At 31.5% G+C, this 21,202-nt stretch overlaps 2 protein-coding genes across 5 annotated transcripts in view; both read left to right on the top strand.

Moving 5' to 3' along the window:
* The first annotated feature begins 10,954 nt into the window (after positions 1-10,954).
* On the top strand, positions 10,955-12,391 carry LOC123692522. Of its 2 annotated transcripts, none has more exons than XM_045637281.1 (3): positions 10,955-11,105; positions 11,730-12,093; positions 12,265-12,391. In XM_045637281.1, the coding sequence occupies exon 2, from the start codon at positions 11,739-11,741 to the stop codon at positions 12,081-12,083; it is 345 nt and encodes a 114-aa protein (XP_045493237.1). In that variant the 5' UTR covers positions 10,955-11,105; positions 11,730-11,738; the 3' UTR covers positions 12,084-12,093; positions 12,265-12,391. The 2 variants fall into 2 exon arrangements, with proteins under 2 accessions (XP_045493237.1, XP_045493238.1); XM_045637282.1 differs by lacking the exon at positions 10,955-11,105 and adding an exon at positions 11,365-11,387.
* Positions 12,392-12,437: 46 nt separating this feature from the next.
* The window catches only part of LOC123692520 (cAMP-specific 3',5'-cyclic phosphodiesterase, isoforms N/G-like), an 82,829-nt gene continuing 74,064 nt past the window's right edge, over positions 12,438-21,202 (top strand). For all 3 annotated transcript variants that reach the window (XM_045637279.1, XM_045637278.1, XM_045637277.1), the window contains exon 1: positions 12,438-13,165. In XM_045637279.1, coding sequence (XP_045493235.1) covers positions 12,447-13,165 — 719 coding nt within the window. In that variant the 5' untranslated portion in view covers positions 12,438-12,446. The remainder of the gene's footprint in view (positions 13,166-21,202) is intronic.

Raw genomic sequence — 21,202 nt, 5'->3', positions numbered from 1 at the left:
ATTTGAGGAATTTTTATGTATCTGCTTTTATTGCACTTTTTAAAATTTAATAATTGATTTTAAAATAAATACAAACAATATTAATTCACCCTTTTTACTTTTTAATTATTTTACACATAATACATTTTTGAACGCATGAATGTCAAACATTATTTTCCGTATTTGACAGCATTGACAACTAATGATTGACATGTACGAAAATCAAAATTTTCCGAAAATATTTATTCGTCTAGTTTTTGTTGTTTTTATGATTTATTCTTCTATTCTGGGCGGTGACAAATCCAACAAATCCAAAACCATGAAAATTGGTTCAGCAGATCTCGAGTTATAAGTGTTGGAACATACAGACTTTCTTTTATATATATATATAGATGTCATAATAGTTACCGATTGGTTACCGTGGTAACCGGTAATGGATACTAAATCTATGGTAACGGATCTAAACAATTACATGTCTTATTAGATTTTACAAAACATTCCCTGTTAAAAATATATTTTCCGATGGTAAGAAGGCCTCTAAATTGCCGAGATTTTTTTTAATAGTATTGTTGTCTTGATGCATGAGAAAAACCAGTACCAAAAATGGGCATTCTCCTTTAGCAGTTATGGCAGAAACCAAAGCTGTTTTATAGTAATTAATATCATTGGCATTATGTAGCTAGCAAACACTTTATGAAACAATAAGTACTCAGAAACATTTAGGGTTGAACAATGGCACAAAAGGCGCGCCTGGCACGACTGTAGAGGGGGAGATGAATCCTTTGTTGTAAATACAAATTGAACCTTACACTGTAATGACTTCATAAGATACCATATAAAGATGTATTTGCAACGATAGCTAAACCTTTATTTTTAACAAGCTTTGCCCCGCGGTTTTACCCGCATTGCTCCACTCCAGTTGGCCTAAGCGTGATGATATATGCCTATAGCCTTCCTCGATAAATGGGCTATCTAAAACTGATGAATTTTTCAAATCGGCCCAGTAGTTCCTGAGATTAAGCACGTTCAAACAAACAAAGAAACAATTTTTTCAGCATTATAATTTTCCTTGAATTATGGCAAGCAAAGGTGCACAGTTAATTAAATTTTAATTATACACTTTACACTTCATAATTTTAAACGCGTTTACTTTAATAACGTTGACGTCACCCATTTTATGGCTACATAATCTACGCTCTCGATTATTTCCCGAGTGACTTGTAAAAATGTGCAGTTTCCTTGCTTTTAGGAAATGTGAGTGTCCTTTATTATGTATTATTTATTATTTGTATAGGATTATATATCAAGTAAAACATTATTAAGAAAATGTTATTTAGAAGATGTCAAAAAAATGTGATGTGGTTATCGAATAACATATCATATATAGTGCAAACGAACTCTTGGCATGATAATAAAAAATACAGGCATTCAATATAAATAATAGAAAAAAAGAACTGAAAATCAGTACTTATTTAGAAAATGAAGCACTTAAGACATAATTACATCGTAAAACATTACAGCGACATAAGTATCGTGTCATTCGTGACCGTGACGTTTACAAAGATTACTAGTTACCTAAACATATTCACGTTTCAGACTTTAATATACAATAGGTTACAAATTCAATACAAGGTCTTACAATGCCAATGGTCTCGTATTGTATAGCTATTATTTGCATAATACGTACTTACATGTTAAACAAAATCCACTCGCCCGTTACAATTTTACTAAAGTGAATCAATGTATTATTTTATGGAAAATTTAACAAAATAATAACAAACGAAATCACTTTTTAAAATTACAAGCCGGTTAAATTTTAAAAACAACGCATTTTTAATTGTGCGGTAAAATTTCGGGCGCTAAAACCTCCTGACCCTCCGCATTTTTTATTTACCATTTTCTGGCACGATAATAAATCAACTTTTTTATATTAGGTTACAAATGTATTGTTGCCAAAAAAACATGTGAAATATTATGTTATTGATAAGATTATGATATTTAGATTTATTTTAAATTATAATCACGCTAGTACACGCATTTATTAACAGTTTATTTGTTATTAAAACAATCAAAATTATGATAAATATTTTTCCCAATAACAATAACAAACACGTAAAAATATTGGTTATTTCAATATAATTTTACGATTATTTGCATACTTCTAATGTTTGTAGAGACGCTGTTATTGCTATCAATATATTATAATGTGTGGCATAAAACATGACCTTTACAGACAAACAACACGCGACGGTACTTCAGGTTTAATATTCCTTTTGTGAACACAACCGAGGCGCATACTGTCAGTAATTAATAACGTCTTTCAGTACCTCCAAGCTGACCACAACTCTTTGTTCTCTGCTAATTCAATGATCGTTTTCCCTTTTCCTCGACTTTATTCAGAGAAAATAACTCGCTCCATCAATCACGTAATTATAGAGATAAACTTGATAAACATAATGACGTGTAATAATTTAATGCTATTTTTTATCTTTATGAATCAACTCAATAATATAGGTGTAGTAAAATACAGATATTTAGTGTAAACGACAACTGTTTATAGTTTTTAACCGACTTCAAAAAAAAGGAGGAGGTTATCAATTCGGCCGGTATATTTTTTTTTTTTTTTTTTTTTTTTATGTATGTACACCGATTACTCCGAGGTTTCTGAACCGATTTACGTGATTCTTTTTTTGTTCGATGCAGGATGGTGTCGAATTGGTCCCATAAAAATTTTATTCGGCTAGGCCCAGTAGTTTTTATTTTATGAGCATTTTTGTCTGTACTCGATGACTTAATTGGAATGTAGCAAGTAACTTTGATTCACTTCCCGGTAACCGATTGAGCTGAAATTTTGTATAAGTGTGTAAATTGGATAGCGATGAAACATTATCATGACATAGAGCTGATTTCATGATGGAATCGGAAGGTGGCCATAGGAACTCAGTAATATATTGACTCAACTTTATCGAGTTTGGGCTCGTTTGATTCGTGTTGAAAATTACACTAAAAAGTATTAAATAAAATTAACTGCGTTAAAAACAACCGACTTCAAAAACGGAAAAGTAAAAAATAAAAAAGATTTGATATTATTAATTGCTACATATTATTTAGATGTGCTATTTATTAAATAGGTTTGAAGTCGGTGCCAAACACTAAGCACTTAGTATTAAGCCCGTGCACCGACATCAAACCTATTTAATAAATAGCACATCTAAATAATATGTAGCAATTAATAATATCAAATCTTTTTTATTTTTTACTTTTCCGTTTTTGAAGTCGGTTGTTTTTAACGCAGTTAATTTTATACTGTCTATCGTTTTATAACTCATAACGAATATTAAGCAGAATGTTGTTTTAAATGGATACTAGATTAATAAAATTCATCATAAATTACTGGGTTATGTTTACGGACATTTAGTTAAATACAAAATTGATAGAAAATGATAACGTTGAAATAATTAAAAGTTGCGATCTTTATATAACAATTGCCGAAGGTGCAGGCCTACAAATGGCGAAAGCTTCTCATAATGACGTTACAATATCATTCGAAAGTCGTTAGTTTCAACTTTTAAATACTACGAGTGGTCTAACTCTTGTTCTATTTACCCTTTACTATGTTCACAAAATTATTTTTACTGTCCGGTTAATTTTGAACATTGAATTTAAGCCATGAGGCTAAATTGAATAGATCGAATAGATCAATTAACATCAGGCAAATTAAAGTTTTCACCTTAATATATTACTGTAATATGAATACATCAGTATTCCAAATCTCAATAATCAATCATAAAATCTCCATTTCGTTATCATTCACATGAAGTGTTTATCGTTCGTTCAGTTTCGTTTACAATCGAACTCATTTGTCGAAATGGCCGATTGGGTAGCAATTACTTACATCAAATTGTTGTCATAAGCTTATATCAAACCAACAAACTATAAATTCTACATACATACATTGAGAAATCTATTCGACTGACGTTTTTGCCATTTGTCTATCCAGCAAGAAAACGTTTTATCGCAATGTAAAACATTCCTCGAACTATTCTTCACTTTAAACGTAACTGATAGACTTATTACCTACAATGTAATAAGAAGAACCCTTTCGACCGCCTGTTGCGAACTATAAATAATTTTAAATTATGATATCTTTCAAGATATAGTGTAGGTACTGGTAAAATTTGATCTACGTTTAATGAAATATACATCGTGTCTACTGTATTTTATTTAAATAGGGGAACAACTGTATTAATAAAACTAGCTTCAAAGGTCTAGTAACCTAAATTATAATTTTTTCATTTTGTACTCATTGGTATTTATTCCATGAACAATTCCTGAAAATACCGATCAGACCTAACAATGATTTAAATATTTAATTAAAAAACAGAAGAATCTGATTATAAATATGTCGAATTTTTGAAAAGAATAAATACTGAACTAAGTACTTTGCTTTGTTATTGCACTTTTAGCTTTCGTCAAATTTGACTCAGTGAATTGAGAGCACGCTCTCTTAAACATTCCATTTACGTAGAGTTTAGTTTGTGGTTGGCCCTGAAACACCATTGGAAAATCCACCTTTGAGGAGTACAAAGTAAATCTTTTACGTAATAGATTAAAGAGAAAGCATTTACAACAAAGGGGAAATCACAATTTTAGCATATTAAAAAAATATAACACCAAGATGAAACTCAAAATCTGAAGAATAATTAAATACAGAGTGATACAACTTTCTAAAATGTTTCCTTACGTAGAAAAGCTTTAACTTTTTTCTATAATTACCCAACACTTTATTAAGTTTCAGCGCTCAAATTTATATTAGTTAATCAGGGCTCAGAGCTAATGCATTTATAATCGATTTATTGGACAGCCTCGTTCGAGTTCCATATTAGATTTCTATCAAGGTATTTTAGGTTGTTACGTGCTTCTAGACGTGCATAAACACAACTTGACGTAGATAGGCAGATAAATGTTAATTTATTCTAAGATATAGTATACAATTGAACATGTTGCATTTCTTTTTATACCGTTGTGGATTTAATTACATTTAATCACGCTTATTCAAATTACTACTCCTTATAGAACACATTGTGTTACCTTGAATATTTATAAATACTAAATACATACCTCTTCTATTTTTGTTAAAATCGTGTAATGGATTTGAATTTTGTCAATTATAATTAATCCCAAAAAAAACTAGAGGACTGATTTGAAAAGTAAATATTATGAGATAATAGATATCTCTAAAGTTGAATGAAACAAAAGGTAGACGAGCCTGAATGTTTTATTACCCCATTTTACTTATTACATGGTGAGAAGGGAGAAAAATTGTGCTGAACAATATAGGGTTTTTACCATTATTTTATGAGTTTGTGCACAATTTCATTTTTATTTTAAGCATTTCTTTTCACAAGAATATTAATGTTAACAGAGAAAGTTTGTATTTTTAAGCCCCATGCCGACTTCATTTACATTATTGTATAAGCTGAATGTGAATGTCAAAGGCGTCTCGACCGACTTACAACTAGTATTAAATATTACTGCTGCTAACTACGTATACGAAATAGCGAAATAAAAATTCATGCGCACATAATAAAGTTACTATTTCGTTGTTATATTCGCCGTATAATAATGTTATTTTTCTTTTGTCCTAGTAATGTCAACGTCTTAATATATTTATGCTAAAAAGCTTAGTATGTCAAGTCAAACTGGAAAATGGCAAGATTTCGCTACATTTACACAATTGAAGAGAGTAATGCTGAATAAAGTAGAACGTTAAATGTTTTATGAGACCTTTAACTATAATATGGAAATATGTATATAAAATTTTTGTTTCAGAAAATAACTAACATAATTATTATATTTTTTAATATCTTAAAGAATTAAAAAAAAAATAGAAAACAAAATGAGTAAGGAATACAAATCTGGTATTTCCTTGAAAATAAACGCAACTTTAAAGTCTATTACGACGAAAACAGTTTCCTTCAATTGAACCATTCTTATCAATATCGAAGGTGATAACAAATCACTATACTCGTACTATCTTGTTATCATTAGACAAATTCGAGTGCTACAGTCATTTGGGTCATCCATTTATCAAAGTCACAGCTGGTGTTATCGCGGGTGAACTTTCAACCTTTTATTTTATGTCTCGAATATCAATGGTTCGGTTACCTGCCAGCTTTCAGCCAGAAGGACTGATACTTCATATCATAATATAACGTTAAAAACTAACATGACACATTGACAGCACTTGTATGTGTATGGAAATACCTTTGTAGTATTTGAAAAAATACTTTAGTTTCTATCAATATGGATTGTGACCCAATATGCGAAATGTATTTTTTAACGTAGAAATACTGATATCCGTGGAACATGTGTCAGTAAACAAGAAACAACAATCATTAAAATAGGCATAATATTATAGTGTAGTCGTCTATTATTTTTATTAGATCATGTGAGAAAATATAATGAAAGTAGCGTGTAGTAACAACGCAGGATTGTCTTTTACTCTATATTAATTTTATTTAATTCGTTATAACGTTTCGTTTGTTATATTTTCTTAATTTGCGAAATAATAACGACAAATAAAACAAAGGTATGTGACAATTCATCTGAAGTCTAAAAGTCGTTGGAAAACTTAAAGCTCTGGCTTCAGGCAAACTTTTTATCTCGCAGACTTTAATTAAAAGTGGTGAGTCTTTTTAATTTGTATCCTTAATATTTGCTAGAAATAGAACAGAATAAAACAATCCCGGTCCATTTAATCGCGTTCATTTTTCTGAACTCGGAAGATAATTTCATTTATCCTGGTTGAATTTTTGTGCAGAGTGCTCGTACTACATTGAAAATTAAATTGAAGCGCCGTTGATGCTTGATGATATTTTTCAAGTATTTGGTTTTAAAATATCTAGTAATTGCAGCTTTTATACATCGCTTTATTTATAACCTAAATTATGATTGTGCGTGTTGAACTAGTAGGTACATTTATACTTTTCAAACTTACCGCAAAGAACATAAACTCCCATTATCAGTACTAGTATTACCGTACGTCTACGAAGCAATTACATAGCACGCTACATTCCTACAAAACTTATACAAGTTTATAAAAGTAAAATTTTTCTAAAAACTTTCATCTCTATATTGACAAAATGTTTGTCGAAACCTAAAGTGGAGCTCGTTATACTTGGAACGAACACGTCATTAAGCAATATTCGATATTAGAACGTTAGAAGTTAATCGTTATCTGCGCTATTTACATTTAATGTTTCAGAAAAACGTTACAGAGTTATTACAATTTATTATTAAGACATTTTATTAAGTCATAGGTGTGTATAATTCTTTCGAATATTACCCAAACCAGCCCAGCTACATAATTAACAAGGTTATTATGTAAAGATAGGCATTAACCCCAGACCTTAGTAACGACCCTAGATATACATCAACTGGGACGGAAGCCGTTACCTTTGCGTGCTTTACTGCGATGCACCACAACCTACAATTTCTTAGCTAAAGGTTACCATACGAAAGGTCACGTTAACTTCCATAAATCACCTGGCTACAAAATAGCGGCATGAGTCAGTCCTCCCATTCATTAGTTCACACCCAATTTGTAAAATTCATTGATTTGATTCGAACGTGGCGATCATTGTGAAACCGAATTCGAAATGATATTAAATGGACGACGGCAAAGTACCTAACGTTAAATAGAATATTCAGTGCTACGGGCGTCGGACATATGCCGAATATGGAACCACTCAGTTAGAATTATTAGGAATAGTCATTCAGAGCGAGCCATTTTTGTGAACGGCGCAGCAAAGCCAATCCGACAAATGAAATGTGCAAAATATTGGATGAAAAGTACAATAAGGTTTTTTTTGCAGTAGCCATTTCGCTGTAGAATAAAGAAATGAATTTCTGTTAGTTTTGCAACTAATTGATTACTTAATTACTAGCTCTCTTCCTTCTCCTCATAGCCTGTAGATACAACTCGTTATAATTCGTTTTCTTTTCCTTTATAATATACTTAAAAGAGTAAGTTCGCAACTGCTTATTAATACTTTTTATGAAAATGAAAGAAACTATTCCCCGTTTATCTCTGTTGCTGGTTGTCCAGTAGATGTCCGGGCTGAATTAATTTTAATGAGACTTCTACAGGAAGCCTTATGATATGTATTCACCTTGTTTATACCATAACTCTTATTTTAGAGGGAGAGAGGGAGAGAGAGGAAGACTTGAGATAGATAAAGTCACCTAGTTTATTAGTAAATATTCTATGAGACGGTGATTTTCAATAACTGTTTACTTTATATTCAATAACTTTCCTGAAATTGAACAGAACCTCAAAACAAAATCATAATAATGAACTTGTAACAATATTAATAATCAAAATATTTACGAACTTCATTGTTTGAAATATAAACGGATACAAAATAAACATTTTAATAAAAATAATATTATATTGTTGCGGTGTAGAATGTATGTTCTTTGAAAATGTAAATATGTTAAATATCAACAATCGGGATATATTTTATTGTCCGAGGGTTTATCTCGCAGGTATTTCAGAGAAAAAGCGAGTAAAATTATTATCTAGTCCACGGTAGCTTTGTATAAAAAATAAGAAATTTTGCATGTATACTCGATAGGTCTAAGAATACGTAACATAATGTAAATTAAGACATGCCCTATGCGTTACAGGTAAAAATTCTAAGTTTCTTTGATTCCAGAACTTGATTGTCTTAGCCTTATTAGGCATATTATTTATCAATATTTATGTACAATATGAATAAATAATTTAATTAAGTTTGAATTTAATATAAGGTACACAAAGAATTTAATATCACGCTCCCGTAACGTTATTCGATAATAATAAAAATATACATTTAGCCGAAGCTTTATGAACATTTTTTAATGATAAAATTAAAGTTATTTTTATACAGGACAAAGAAAAATAGTTTAATAAAAATAAAATTGTTTTTATAACTTTTATTCAGTAGATAAGTATTTTGTTTACAAATTGCTACAATAGCTTATCTACTTTGTTTTTAACTGTATTTTATTTGTGAAAAAAAAACAAACTAATATTTATATTTAACAAAAAGGAAATTATTTTATGAAAAATAATATTTCACTGGCCAAAATTACAAAAAACGTTTGCCTAAAAGAGGTTATGAACGTTAACCTCACAGCAGATCGAAATGGCATGATATTGAGTATCAGTGATTCATACTCTGAAAATTTCGTATCTGTATTATGATCTCTTTCCGGACCTATCTGATTTCCGTCCCGAGGACAGCGAGCTGCGAGACCGTCGAACGGAGATTTCACCTGTATTATCTTTCTGCTTTGGACTTTGGTTTGTAGATTTTGTATGGACTACCATACTGAATCAAACAGCTAAATTTATCAGACAGTTTAGTACAAATTAAACATTCAAGAACTTTCGTATCGAAGGTGTTGCTTTATGAAAATAAATTACGCATCTTTCTTTTTATTGCCTTTAACACGATATACTATAGTTTCAGTAAACATAAAACAACACGACGAATTTTTCAGTCATTCAATTACAATACATTTTTTATATTTACTATTATCAATCCATACTATTTAATATTATAAACGCGAAAGTGTCTGTCTGTCTGTCTGTTACTCAATCACGCCTTAACTACTGAACCAATTTGCGTGAAATTTGGTATAGAGATATTTTGATACCCGAGAAAGGACATAGGCTACTTTTTCCCCGGTAAATAGGATAAGTTTTATCCCGGAAATCCCACAGGAACGGGAACTATGCGGGTTTTTCTTTGACTGCGCGGGTGAAGCTGCGGGTGCAGGAAAGCTAGTTCATAATATAAATAACAAAATGTTATAAGTAAAATTCATGGCTGAACACGAAATAAGAACACTGTTATATAACCGCTTGAATATTAACCATACATATAAGTTTAATGACATGAAAGGTAAACATTAACTGTACCTTTTGCGGAAAAGTTTGCCTAAAAGGAAAGCGCTTTGTATTACTAAATGCCAATTTCTATTCACAGTATGAAAAAGATAGTATCTATTGAGTATTGTATTGGAATAACAGAATGTAAATATTTTAATATGTACTTACATTTAATATAATTGTTTACATTAGTATTACTCTACTTTTTCGTTCTTTGCGGAATGATTGTAGGTCTGTAAATAACGCAATAATATTACTGAATAATAAATATTTGTATTGCTACATCTTACTGTGAAAAAATATAAATAGAATACGCTCTTCAGTATCAGTTGAGTCGTTCATGGTATGATTTTTGAATCAATTAAATTGATTTGAACTTTACAAGCTTACAAATTGTAATAACTGATGCTAAGTGTTTATTTTATTTATATTAATAAAATATGACACGGACGTGATTCACGAAAATACCATCATAATGAATAACATCATAAAATTGAGTAGGTATCAATAAACAGATGATTTCGTGAGTTGGTGTAAACATAAACAGTGACGTAGCGGTAGATACCAGAATATCATAGCCACCGTCATACAAGCGCATTCTGAATCACAAGGAACTTTGCCAATCATTTTTCTTGTATATCGCCCCCTCTATCTGAACGTAGTCATCGCTTCGCGTTTCGTCTCGTGACGTATACTGAGTATTTTTAACTGTTTTCCTCGTCAGCTAGTGAACTCGGTATAGAGGTTTCTAGTAATAGACATATAATTTGAATAATTGTCCTACTTTCGATGCAATAAATGTGAAAGAAGTTTTATAAATTTGTTCTTGTTGATCTAATTCAGTCCGATTACTTGGCACGTAAATCAACTATCTAAATAGCGAAACATAATTTACACTCGCCGCTTCGTCGAACGGTACGATTAATTACGCTTTAATTAGTGCAGGGACTATGACAGAATTTATATGAAATACATGATTCAGCTAATTTGCCAAATCATCTGTAAGTTATTTTGGCCACGCACGCGCAGACTTACAGCCATGCCGCGCCGCCCACGCAAAGCTCCGTCACGAAACAAAGACGGCGGCGTTCCCCTCAGTTTGCCGCGAGCTTTGCTTTGGATCATACAACTGACATTAATCATATCCCAGACGTGATTTTATTCTCAGTGCATAATATCATAAAAGGTACACCTCATACTTTACCTATTGTGTTCGCTAAACCCGTTATTTAAATTTTTCTTATAAATTAAATCGTAGTGAGAAAAGTTTTACTTGAATAAATAAAGCTCGTGATATTCCTCAATATGAGAAAATATTTGAAAATAAGAGCAGCAACAGATTTAACTAACCAGTAGAATACTTAATTTTAAAGCGCTCATTCTCAACTTTTGTAAAAAAGAATAACTACACTAAGCTGAAAGACTGCGTAATTACTGTGAAATAGAATATTCGCGAACATTCTGGCTAGTAAGCACTTTTAATTTAATAACAGTTCCTGATTATATATTAAGAAGTAATTTAATCTATAATTAATTAAGGAAATAATAATTTTTATCTATCTTATAAACGTTTGTTTCGATATAAATAAATCTTAAGTTAACAACAACGTTCGTTCTTTGCTTATTCCTTGGCAAATTTCCAGGTGTAACATTTATTCCTCCGTGTTATTACCTTTTTGAAGTTTAGTTTCAATGTTTATCTTAATTTTCAATTTAGAAATAGCGGTTGTTGTTTTTTCATTGATCATGTCATAAACATTCTGTATTCATAAAACCTTTACATTACAATATAATTATTAAAATATTTTAGATAATCATCATGTCTGAACGTTTGGAAGCTGGTCAACAACTTGTCAAAAAAACCATGGATCAGGTGATTCAAGAAAAAAAGAGCACTGGAGCCGTTAGCATTCAGGCGAGACAAGAATTCCGCGAATCCTATCAGGAGAGTTATGAAGAAGAATTTGAAGAGGAAACCTTCATCGATCAGCATGGAAATGCAACAACAAAGAGAGTGGAATCTAGCAGTGAAAGCAAAGAACATTCTAAAAGCGCAGACGTCAGAGTTAAAGCGTCCGGACTGAACGCTGAACAAATGAAAGCGCTAACCGACTGCGCGAACGAAGCGGGCCAACTCGCCCTCGATTCTAAAGCAGCAAATTAAATCTTCTAAGGTTAGGTTCTACGCATTTACAACTTTAATCCATAAAAAAATAAAAAATAAAAACATGAATATCATTTTCATATTCCTTTTAGTTCGAGTTGAATCAGAATATTCACGTTGCATTATATTTCCATTAGCAGAATAGCTATTATCCTTTTATAATCTCCTGACTTTGTTACAGGTGCCGTTTGAATGCGAATGCGGGGTTCTCAAAGAGTGATAAAGACTGTGTACAGTGTTCCTTTCTATGTTATATTTGTATTTTAAGTTTAAAAGTATAATATCAATAAATGTATTGAAAATTAAAATGGTGTATTAGTGCTGTGAGCGTGTTATAGTTTATATTATAAGTGGCCTTTAAAAATGGAGGAGGAAGAAGATGAACGGAAAAACAGGCGACCTAAGCTCGCGGCGTTCAGTTCACTGAACGCTCGGGTCGTTCATTCTTCCTTGGAAGAAGGTTTGATTCGTCAGCAAGCTTCTGCAGAATCGAACGACGCAAACACTTCTAGTATTTCAACAGCTCAATATAGCGATAGAAGCTTTGTTTCAAAAACTAGTACATTTTCACGCAGTGGAACCTCGAGTTCTAGTCAAGAAGAATGTGAGGTTGCACAAACGTCAATTACGAGCGGTCAATATTTGGCCGCAGCACGCGTAGAAACTGCGCGATCTATGGAAAGCTTGCGACCCAGCAAAGATACTTCACCGGCGCGCCCTGCAAGCTCGTGTACATCCATTCGCATCCATCGCAGCTCATTCTTGACCGCAAGCGAACGGGATGTACGTGAGACACGGGGCGCGCCGGCACGGAGGGCATTGTCTGGAGAGGACATGGGAACCTCAGCTGAAAAAAGACGCGGCTTATTCGCTAGCACAGAACGCCGCGCCTTGCAGCAACTCAGCTTGCCGCCGCCTGAGCGTCGGCTAACTATTTTAAGCCCGCATAGTCCAATGGCAACGGGTGAATTACAATGGCCAGTGCCGTCTGGAATTCGAGGCAGGCGGAAGAAGGGAATGGTGCTACCAAAGCTAATATTGCCTCGCAGCGATTCTGATGGGTCTGATGTATTCTTTGAAAGGTGAATCTTTATTTACAGTTCAAATTTAGGAATTACACCATCGTTATATTTCTATTCAATTGCACCTTTACATGCCTTACATACACTATAGTTAGATACATATTTATTTTTCTAAAACCACACAAAAATTCCTACTTTTAGTACTTTGAATCTATGCTAGAAACAACTGCTCGTATGATTGATTGCAATAATAAAATTGGCCCTCGGAAGGCTTTAAAAGTAATATAGCATCACAAAGGTTACCGTATAAAATAAATTATTGAAGTTGAAAAGTTTCAAATTCTTGTATAAATTTACTTTCAGAACAATAAAGTAAAATTTACTAACTCTTTGGCATTGTCTGTCACATGAGCCGGTGTGATTCTGATTGATATGCTCGTAATTTGCTCGTTATAAAAATTAACTAGTGTATTAATTTAATCAATAAAACAATACTGTTCACTGTAAGTTTGTAATGTCTTTCACCCTATACCATCAAAACACACGAGCTAAATTAATAGTCTATGTATTAATATTCTAATTTTACCCAGAGAAATTTCAAGCCGTATTGTAATCGATTTGAATCACCAGAAGCATTGCAACCATTTATCATTGCGATATAAAACATTACATGTAATAACATCACTGATAGGATAAAATACAAATTGCCATATCTCTTATTCACAGCTAGATAACATTGTTACGCTAACTGTATCAATATCGCTGATAACAGTCGAGTACTTGTATAGATTACACGTTGATCCGAATTCAATTAAGTAGCTGGATATCAATTGCACATAACAATACAATTTAATGTAATTTTCGTAAGATGTGACGTACAGTTATCTATGTATATTTTATATGTACGTATAGTGTACGTATACCTATTTATAGAAGATGGATAGATTGTATACAATTAGATTATACCTATCGTCAACAGACGATGTAAATACATGTAGTGTTATAACTCATCTTTTCTTTAGTATTATAGAAAGACTGAGGGAAGGATCACTTCCAATAATATGATGCACACATTCGTTGCTAAGACCGATTTTGCAATTATTAACTTCGATTTTATATTTACCTATACGGTTTTATACTTACAATAACCATCATTAGAGTACTTTATTTGAATATCGCTTTACTATCTTTTATATTATGTAAGTACTTTATTATTTTATATAGGATTGGTACCTACAGTATAAACTGTAATTAACCTTCTCGTCGGAGGAAACTAGATATCGCAAAAAAGCAGTTTTCCGTGACCTTTGCACCCAAACAATTTGCGACTATGCCACTTGGATTGCAAATAAAATTGTTAAAGAAATAAATAGATGCAATTTTATTTGCAATATGCTGAAAAATCTTCAGTTGCAATAATAAGTAAAAAGAAACAATTTTGTTACCGCTAAATTGAATCTCCGTTGCTTCCTGCAATAGGAAGAATCAGTGGAAGATTTTTTGTATCAAATAATTGAAAATAATAATTTTCATTTCTATATTTCTTTTATTTATTTGGTTATAATATCTCATCTCCAATCTACTTTAAAAAAGGTAATTTTCACAGCCCAATAACAGTTAAAAAATTAAATATACAATCTAACAATGATTGCTTTCCACAACTAATTTGTTATAATTTTTTAATTAACCTATTATTTCAGGGATATTTCCCACATTTCAAAACATGTCACTACGTTATGTTATAAATTTAAAACATCACTATATTTTAAATCATGGCATAGTTTTGAAGTATTTACACAACCAAAAACATGTGTATTTATTCAGATGTGCATGAATTGTATTGCTATGAATTATTGTTCCCAGTGACTAATAGTAAATAACATTAGTGAGTTTACATAGACTTAAAATTTAAATAACAATAATTACATAAATTGTATCGTGTTATATACGATTTTAGTATTTATTTATACTTTTATCACCTTTCCTTTTCTTGTGATATTTAGATTATTCGAGCAAAACAGTCATATTATTATCATTAAACTCAACAATGAGCTCATGTTTGTGCCAAATAACATCAGACGTTTGCCAACAATTACAAACAACTTTCCACACAATAACTGAATCCCTACATCCATATAAAACGCCAAATACCTACAATAATTACAGTATTCATATTACTATCTAGGTACGTTGTTTTGGTGTACGTCTACAATATAATTTGGTCTAACTGAAGTGTATTCATAATACTCTCATATCTGATGAGAAGTACACTTATGCATTATTATAATAATTATGGAATGCGTCGGAATTTGAATCGTGTATTAATTTTGGTTTGGCCTATTGAAGTAGCTTAATATGAGAAGGAGGTTATTTTTCTGTCCTTTCACAGATAATCGCTCTTTCGAGTGACTTTTCTTTCAAATGTTTAAGATAGATGTAGTTCAAGATGATGTAGAAATGAGATTTATATTATCTTATCTGAACTTTCTGATAACTTCGAAAAGAAAATATATTTGGCGTTGCTTATAGGTATACCTAGGTTAAAATTTATTTTTAAAACATGTTATTCTTTTTTATGTTTTTCGTTTGTTATTTTTTGTATTCTTGTTACTATAAGAACTATATCAGCATCGGACCTTATAATGTCAGTGAAATTTTGCCTAATAATATCTTACTACTACATAAGATGATGTACAACGGAGATGAGTTTTCAAACTTTCATTCAACCACGAAATCGGATCAGAATTAGGATTAAGGAATTATAGTACAGCCTGATGCCATCTCCCCTGCAAGGGTGGATTTTACTCGATGCTAGCTCGGTCCAATTATAGCGAAGAATATATGGGATAAGATCGAACTACAGAACAGCCACTACGAAACATATTAATACTTCTAGCCATACAAGATGTAATAATAATTAATGTTATAGTCCCTTGAATGTCTTCCTTTAAATAGATACCACAGAATAAGAATAAAGCGTTCCTATTTCCTTATAATATTAAAAATAATACATTATGTAGTTACTGAAGATTATTGAGGTTTGGGGACTGTTTTGGTAATAATTTTTACTTTAATTATTTTGTTACCTATGTTTTTAACATGGCGTGAAAATGACTATATGTACCGGTGTCATATAAAGCTTTGAGTAAAATAAGTTAATCCGCTTGGACTTGGATTTACTGAAGCCCTTCACAACACATTTATACCCTTTGGTTACATTCGTATAGAATTAGATTCATTGAATTACCTAGATTATTATGAAGTAGAGCCATTTTCCATTCGAATAGCCAATTACTAAAAAAGTATGGCGCTAAGAAGATAACTAAACGTAAAATGTAACCTTAAGGACAGGTTTATATCCAGCAGTAAGTTTGTTAAGAATTACAACACATTTGTCTCTATTCTTATTGTTAGCGTCTCTGCTCTCCCGTGACAAGCTAAAAATAGGAAGTAACACAATGTATGAAGCTACTTTATTCCTGGCATGTTCATACAAAAATAGTGCGTTCCTTGATTTACTTGCCAGCTTCTAGACTTGAAACGCCAATCATGTTGGCAACGGCAGATGTTTTATCAATGAATCACTCATCTTGGTCAGTTCTCTGAAAACATTTATATCCAAAAACACTACGAAATCAACAACAATCACGAAATATCGGTTAGGTTCAATTTACTTTGGACTTCTGATAAACCTCGTATTTTGCATTTCACTTGTTTTTATTTGTAATTTGTAACACGTAAATTGGTATGAATTTTTAGTTCAGTCGAAAACAGGAACATGCTAGGCTACATTGGTTAATGAAGCGATATTTTTGTGCATTTATTCATTTGTGTTTGTTTTGGTTTACATTTTTGATTTACCTGCAGATTTAAATGTTGTTTTATTAATATAATGGTTTCTGTTTTTAAGTAATTAAAATAGATACGTAATGCAACATCTATCTATATAATTATATATATATATATATAAATGAAACCCGTTTCGCAGTGTCACAGGCTCACAGGCATCACGTGTGAACGGCTGAACCGATCTCGATAATTATTTTTTTGATAATATAATCCTTGAAATACGAGGATGGTTCTTATGAAAAAAAACATAAACATGTTCCACGGGCGAAGCCGGGGCGGACCGCCGGACGAGGCCGCGGGCAACAGCTAGTATCATATAAATATATATCTAGATTTTATTGCTCCAGTTTGGCACCGTCCAATTCGACGTTTGAAAAACATAAAATTGTATCCACCGACATTTTTATAACCCAACGAATGCATACCTATAAAGCAAAAAACTAAAAATTTAGGACACATATTTTATAGAGTTTTTATTAATCGTGCAAGAGTTCATTTTGTTCTTACGTGCATTTAGATCAAATGGATATAGGGCTAGAGCTAGAGCAAGAGCATTATTTCGTGATCTTTTAGTGTAAACGAAAAGGGCGAAAACTCGTATACAGTGTGATTCAGTATTAGAACATTGCATAGAATCTTTTCGAACCCACTAAGATCAACGAAAGATTTATCTACGCATGTTTACAATAATTTGACATAGTGGGGTTAGATTGAGCATTCTCTCGTTTTATGTAAATGTAAAACAAAACACTTTATGACACATACCGGTAATGCGAATTTACAACAATCAATTTGATAGGGGTTTACGTAGGATTAGGGGTTATCGACTCCATCGCTGAATATAATTAATGCTTATAAATAGATATCTATTAATAAATTCGATAACATGCTGTAAATGATAACCTTTTTTATTACACAGCTTAAGATTTTAATGCTACATTATACAATTAAATAGTTCAAAGGTCATCCTTTAGCACTGTACAGCTTATTTTTAGTTTTACTTCTGATAGTTGGAATTAGTTAAAGCCATTTATTTCTCAAAAGATTACATTTGGATCAATTACTGAGAAATACAATTTTTAACCGACTTCAAAAAAAAGGAGGAGGTTATCAATTCGGCCGGTATATATATATATATTTTTTATGTATGTACACCGATTACTCCGAGGTTTCTGAACCGATTTACGTGATTCTTTTTTTGTTCGATGCGGGATGGTGTCGAATTGGTCCCATAAAAATTTTATTCGGATAGGCCCAGTAGTTTTTATTTTATGAGCATTTTTGTCTGTAGGTATTTGTAAATTTTGCAAGTGCAAGTTTGAAGTCGGTTGTTTTTAACGCAGTTATCACTTGTTACAATCATGTTATCTTGCTTAGCATTATAAGTACGAAATTACTTAATACTAGATATATTTTTATATGTATTTAAATGTTAAGCGGCATATTATTACAAAAGACTTGAATTTATATTTGTACTCAGAGTCATATACCTACTTATTCTATATTTAAAAAATACAAATAGAGATATTTTTATTTTCCGTATGTTATGATCAAATTATTTCATATCAAATTAGAATTATAGGAACAAAAATTTACCAATCATAACAGTATCTTGATTTACTTGTTTTGTTATTTTTACGGAATATATGTCATTATTTCAATAAAAATTAATCTTAGGATAGTAAGGTATTATGTACACATTCCTGTTAAAAACTTAATAAAACAATCTAAAAGATACTATATACATTGCAAGTCTCATTCAATTAGCTGCCAAATTGGCTTAACTTTATATGTATAATAGACCAGTTTTATCATTTCGGTATACGAAAAAATGATATTTTTCTTGCAAATAGCCCATTGTTTCAGAGTAATGTCCGACGTTGAGTAAGGAAACGAGAATCTTAAATTATTCAACCGAATCCATTTGTTTGCCTTGAACACACATACAGGGCTGCGTGTTTGAACTTTGAAGTACTCAAACCCTAGATTCCTAACTATAATTGCATTATTGCATCGTCTTAGCCTAACATTACGGTACGTGGTCCGAAGTGACAGTTATGACAAGAGCGTAATCGCATTCAATGCTCACTTAATTATTAGCGGCCCTCATGTTAATTATTAATAGCTTAGGTACACATTATTATGGAATATTAAATTCCCAATGACTCTATTAAACGTAGCTATATGCACCAAATGCTTTCATAACGGAATATCTTAATGTTCAGAAATATATGCTACTGTTTCTCGCAAGTGAAAATGTAAACGTTGCTAAATTATCCAACTTGGTTATTTATATCCTAGATTTTGTAATATAGCAATGTAGCATCTTTGTAGCATGTACCCACTTCTTACTAGAAATACTCGTAGAAATGTATAAATCGTTTTCAATCCCTTTGTTAATACTTTTCTTTACACTTTTCTATAATTATATTTATTTCTTCGACACAACTTATTTATGTGACTGCAAAATTAACCAGCTAATATAATTACTTAATTAGCATGTTTGAATTATTTTGTACTAGGTATATTCCCTCTTTCACTTGACTAGTTTAAGGTTACAGAATACAGGCACAATCTGTGGGCACAATACAGGTTTACGATATGGATATAGAATCAACAGTGACAGCTTTCCATAGATTACAATCAATCAATACAATGACATGTCTTGTTTCAAATTAATTGAACTACTTTATCAACATTCGAATAGCACACGACTACGTAGACGGCAACTGTTCTTTGTCACATATAATGTACGGCTCTACCAGGCTCTACTTACATACGTAGTACGTACTCCTATCATAATAGTTTTAATGTACAAATAAGTACTAAGTTATCTGCCTCTATTTTAATAAACTTTTTTATAATGTTATAACTTAATGTCTATATTATAAAGAAAGCGTCGCTTCTCCAAAAAATTAGTTGAAAATCTGGTATTTATAAGAATATGCTGGTGTATTTATTATTACAGAAAATATACGAGAATATTGAAAGCCCTTTTGTGAGATATAGATTTCAGTCCCTGATAATCTAAATTCAAAAGCAACGTGCATTTTCATAAAATTTTACTTTTTAAGCATATTAATATACACATACAATATTTTACACTGAAATGGATTCGAAGAATAACTGTATTGTAGCAAGGGCAACGTAAAACTCATATGCATCAAACATATTTACTCATACATTTATTCATCGTATTCAGTAGGCGTGCACTCAATCGCGCGTTGCATGCATATCCAACTGTGGCTTTTTCAGATTTTCTTAAAGAACGTGTAAGTATCTACAAAACTTTTTCAACTGAAAAGCGTATTGGGGTCATACCCTCCTACGTATCACAGAATCTTGTAACGAATAGTCCAAACTTCAAACGTAATAACATTCATTTTTAGGATGGGTTTGATGACACGCTACGCCAATCACAATTTTGTATGTAATAAAATCTCTCTCCAAGTAATAATTTTCTCTCATCACGTGCTTGTTCTTTTAACGCTATCTAAGCCGTCCATTATTTTAATTATATTTGCGATATCTTTAACGTATTTATATCGTAAACGTATCTCTTAACTTGATTTTCTCTTAACTACTTCCGCTTTTAGTTTAATTATTGGAAATCTATTACTGATATGTCTTATAAAATATGTGCAGGAAGTTTATTATATCTTTCCCGTTTGCTGTTGAATGTCTGAGCTGGATTTGAATATTAAGATGTGTGATTCAATAAATAAGAAACTTTCGAGTACTTTCTGCACTCTTTCATTGGTAAAATTTATTGTTTATACTATAATTAATTACTTAAACTTTACGTCATATCATAATGCAAGTAAAGAGAATTGTATAAAATCACATACTCGTACATAAGCTTTTTGGCTCTATCCAAGATTAAAATATAACATTTTCCCCAAATCCAACTCGACAATCGTACTATTTCAGCGCAATTGTATTATATCTTAGATAAGTACATCCAGGGTTTCAACTAGACCTCTCGTAAATGAACTTTGTCATTGAATGGGGAGCTCTACATATACTGGTTCTGACTTTTTATTTCATCTTCTGTGATACCAAATATAGGACTAGGCTGATCCTTACTAAGCTTATGTTTATTGTCTAGTATCCTATTTTAGCATAATATATTCTGAACTTGCAAATGTTTATTGAATAAAAAAATCACATAGGAAGAATTGGAACACATTTTTTTTTAATCATCACAGATTTAACACTAAATTGTCTATAACATTATGTAATTGTTAC

This window comes from Colias croceus, chromosome 6, assembly GCF_905220415.1.
Source record: "Colias croceus chromosome 6, ilColCroc2.1".
Lineage (NCBI taxonomy): Eukaryota > Metazoa > Arthropoda > Insecta > Lepidoptera > Pieridae > Colias > Colias croceus.
This window is presented reverse-complemented; position numbering and strand designations above follow the sequence as displayed.